Raw genomic sequence first — 3837 nt, 5'->3', positions numbered from 1 at the left:
CTCACAGTGACAGGCGAATCCACCCTCTGCACGTTGCTCTCCTCCACCAAAATCTCCCTGCAATAAAAAACAAAAACAAAAATCCCCCAAAACCCCCAATTAATGCCCCAGTCAACCCCTCTGGGGGCTCCTGGGGTGTTAATTAGTGTTAATTAGCATTAATTACCGGGCCTTGGCGCACAGGGCCTTGACCTCGCTCTCCTTGATGAGCTCGCAGCGCCGCAGCTGCTCGATCTGCCGGTCCAGGTCGCTCAGCTCCCCCATGGCGGAGCTAATTAACCCCTAATTAAGCAATTGGGAGCTTCATAAATTAGCTCAGCTCCTCCCAGAGGGATAATTAATGAACCTGGGGGTAATTAACCCCAAGTTTTCCATGAAAAGGGGTGGGGAAAAGGGTTTGGAAAGGGTTAAACCCCTCATGGGTGGGATAATTAACCCTCTAATTAATTAATTAGGACCCTCGTTAATTGACTAAACTGACTCTGGGGGTAATTAACCCTTGCCAAGGGTGATTAATGAACCTGGGGGTAATTAGTGCAGCCTAAGGCACAGAAATGGGTGCATTAAGGGGTTAAAAGTCTCCCAAACCGCTTAATTAACCCTTTAATTAATCAATTAGGACCCTCTTTAATTACTTAAACTTCTCCTGGAGGAGTTGGAGGGGTAATTAATGAGCAGTGGGGTAATTAAGCCCCAACTTCCCATTAAAAGGGCGTTGAAGCCTCATAGATGCGTTAATTAATTAATCCCTTAATTAATTATATCATTAATAACCGTACGGGACTGCCCAAAATCCATCAGGGACCCCAAATCCTCCAAAAACCCCAAAATTCCAACAAAATCCCTCACAGATCACAAAATCCCCCGCAAATCACAAAATTCCAACAAAAATCACAAAATCCCAACAAAATCCCCCAAATCCGAGCCTGGATACCCCAAAATCCCCCAATTCCCCCCCAAGTTCCCTCAGAGACCCCAAAACTCCAACCCCGAACCGAGCGGATCTCACCAAAATGCCCCAAATCCCCTCAGAATTCCCCCAAATCCCTTCAGAGACCCCTCAAATCCCCCCAGATCCCTCCAAGACCCCACAAATCCCTCACAGAATCCCCTAAACCCCCCAAAATGCCCCAAAACCCAACCGCGGATCCCCCAAACGACTCCGAGCCGACCCAGGACCCCCCGGGATCCCCCAAACCTGCCCCAACCCCTCCGAGAGCCCCCAGATCCCTCACGGAATCTTTCAGAACGCCAAAAAACCCCAAAAAAGCCCCCAAATGCCCCAAAAAGCCCCAGAAGCGGCCCGGACCCACCGCCGGACCCGCCGCCGCCGCCGCCGCGCGTCACTTCCGCCCACGCCCACACGGAAGCGCAGAACCGGAAGTGGCCGGAGAAGGTGGAGCCAAAATGGCGCCAGGGAGGCGCCAAAAACGTCTCGGGAGAGGCGCGCTGAGAAGTGGAGCGCGAAAAAACTCCCCAAAATTGAGCGGAAAGGGACCCAAAACCACCCGAAATCCTAAAATCCCTGCGGAAGGGGAGTCCGAAATACCCGGAATGGCCAAAACTGGGAGAATAAAGTCCCGGGAAAGGCGGGGCTGGAAATGGGGCGTGAAAAAAGTTCCAAAAATCAACGCCGGCACCCAAAATAGAGGAAAAAGGGGCTCAGAATGACCCGAATTCCCAAAATTTGTGGGCAAAGGGATGAGGATACGTCCAGAATGCGGTCAGGACGGGGATAGGGTCAGGATGGGGATTTCTATGGGAGATTTCCGTGGGATTTCTGCAGGATTTCTAAGAGAGATTTGTGTGGGATTTGTGTGGGATTTGTGTGGGTCAGTGGTCACTCTGGTCACTCTGGTCACTGTGGTCACTGTGGTCAGTGTGCTCAGCCTCCCCTCCGGGCAGCGCTGACTGAAGCAGAGGCCACAGCCAAAGCCACGCTGGGGGAATTCAGGTTGGAATTTGGGAAACTCGGGAAAGTTAGGGAATGACAATCAATCTCTGTGGGATATTTCGGATGTGACAGTCAGTGTGGGATATTCGGGATCACTGGGAAATTCGGGATGTCTCAATCACTGTGGGATATTCAGGATGTGTCAATCACTGTGGGATATTCAGGACGTGTCAATCACTGTGGGATATTCGGGATCACTGGGAAATTCGGGATGTGTCAATCACTGTGGGATATTCGGGACATGTCAATCACTCTGGGATATTTGGGACGTGTCAATCACTGTGGGATATTCGGGATCACAGGGATATTCAGGATGTGTCAATCACAGGGAAATTCGGGATGTGTCAATCACTGTGGGATATTCGGGACGTGTCAATCACTGTGGGATATTCGGGATCACAGGGATATTCAGGATGTGTCAATCACAGGGAAATTCGGGATGCAGCTCTCAGCGCCGTGGCGCAGCCGTGGTGTCAGGGCCAGGCTGGACTCCGTGGTCTCGGAGATCTCTTCCCACCCTGGTGGTTCTGGGATTGATTCTGGATTTCTGGGATTGATTCCATGATTCTGGGAAATCTGGGACTAAAACATCCCAAACCCCACCCCAGACCCCCCCAAATTTTGCTTCCAAAAGTCCCCCCAAAAAAACTCCCAGCGAAGCCTTGTGAGTTCACCCGCGACCTTTTACTGCAGGGCTGGGGCAGGGCTGGGGCAGGGCTGGGGCAGGGGGCACTGGGGTCACTGGGGTCACTGGGGTCACTGGGCAGTCACTGGGCGGTCACTGGGCGGTCACTGGGCGGTCACTGGGCAGCAGGCCGTGGTCAGTGGTCAGTAGGCGTGGTTGGACACGAACAGGGACTCGCTGGCGGCCGCTCCCGCTGTGCCACTCGGGGTGTACTTGCCCTGGCACGCCAGGGAGTTGGCCTGGGGACATTGGGGACATTCAGGGCATGTTGGGGACAGTGGGGACGCTGGTGTCCCCAAGGTCCCCTGCGACCTGCCAGGCCCCACCTGGGTCCCCCTGTCCCTGTGATCCCAATGCCCTCACGTGTCACCCCAACCCTTCTGCCAGCCCCACTGCCCACCCCCCTGTCCCCGGGGTGTCCCCAGGGTGTCCCCACTGTCCCCGGGGTGTCCCCAGGGTGTCCCCAGGGTGTCCCCATTGTCCCCAGGGTGTTCCCAGGGTGTCCCCAGGGTGCCCCGGGGTGTCCTCAGGGTGTCCCCACTGTCCCCAGGGTGTCCCCACTGTCCCCAGGGTGTCCCCAGGGTGTCCCCATTGTCCCCAGGGTGTCCCCAGGGTATCCCCAAGGTCCCCGGGGTGTCCCAGGGTGTCCCCAGGGTGTCCCGGGGTGTTCCAGGGTGTCCCCAGGGTGTCCCCAAGGGCCCCGGGGTGTCCCCAGGGTGTCCCCGGGGTGTCCCCAGGGTGTCCCCAGGGTGTCCCCATTGTCCCCGGGGTGTCCCCAAGGTCCCCAGGGTGTCCCCAGGGTGTCCCGGGGTGTTCCTGGGGTGTCCCCAGGGTGTCCCCAGGGTGTCCCCATTGTCCCCAGGGTGTCCCCAAGGTCCCCAGGGTGTCCCCAGGGTGTCCCCAAGGCCACCTACCAGTGCTCTCTTCACGTACTCCTCCTGGGCCGCCTTGGTGTTGTCCTTCTTGCCGCCCCAGGCCTTGAGGGCCGAGGCCTGCAGGGCGCGGCCGTAGGAGAAGGTGAGCGCCCAGGGCCGCGGCAGCGGGCAGCGGTTGATGGCGTTGAGGTTCAGAGACGCCTCCTCCTCGCTCTGACCCCCCGACAGGAACGTGATCCCTGCGTGGGGACAGCAGAGTGACCTGGGGACGTCGCTGTGACATCAGCCTGGGGACACGGGCGTGGAACAGGGACACGGGGACA

The 3837-nt window shown here is 57.0% G+C and overlaps 2 protein-coding genes across 2 annotated transcripts in view; both read right to left on the bottom strand.

Annotated features, from left to right (window-relative positions):
* The window catches only part of PPP4C (protein phosphatase 4 catalytic subunit), a 3726-nt gene extending 2354 nt beyond the window's left edge, over positions 1–1372 (bottom strand). The window contains exons 1-3 of the mRNA XM_015616499.3: positions 1314–1372; positions 167–282; positions 6–57 (exon numbers count right to left, since the gene is read on the bottom strand). Of these exons, the coding sequence (XP_015471985.1) occupies positions 6–57; positions 167–264 (150 nt within the window). The 5' untranslated portion in view covers positions 265–282; positions 1314–1372. The remainder of the gene's footprint in view (positions 1–5; positions 58–166; positions 283–1313) is intronic.
* Positions 1373–2619: 1247 nt separating this feature from the next.
* Positions 2620–3837, bottom strand: part of LOC107199156 (fructose-bisphosphate aldolase A) — a 9214-nt gene continuing 7996 nt past the window's right edge. Inside the window, exons 8-9 of the mRNA XM_033511689.1 lie at positions 3554–3794; positions 2620–2878 (exon numbers count right to left, since the gene is read on the bottom strand). Coding sequence (XP_033367580.1) covers positions 2783–2878; positions 3554–3794 — 337 coding nt within the window. The 3' untranslated portion in view covers positions 2620–2782. The remainder of the gene's footprint in view (positions 2879–3553; positions 3795–3837) is intronic.

This window comes from Parus major, unplaced genomic scaffold, assembly GCF_001522545.3.
Source record: "Parus major isolate Abel unplaced genomic scaffold, Parus_major1.1 Scaffold473, whole genome shotgun sequence".
In the NCBI taxonomy this organism is placed as follows: Eukaryota; Metazoa; Chordata; class Aves; order Passeriformes; family Paridae; genus Parus; species Parus major.
This window is presented reverse-complemented; position numbering and strand designations above follow the sequence as displayed.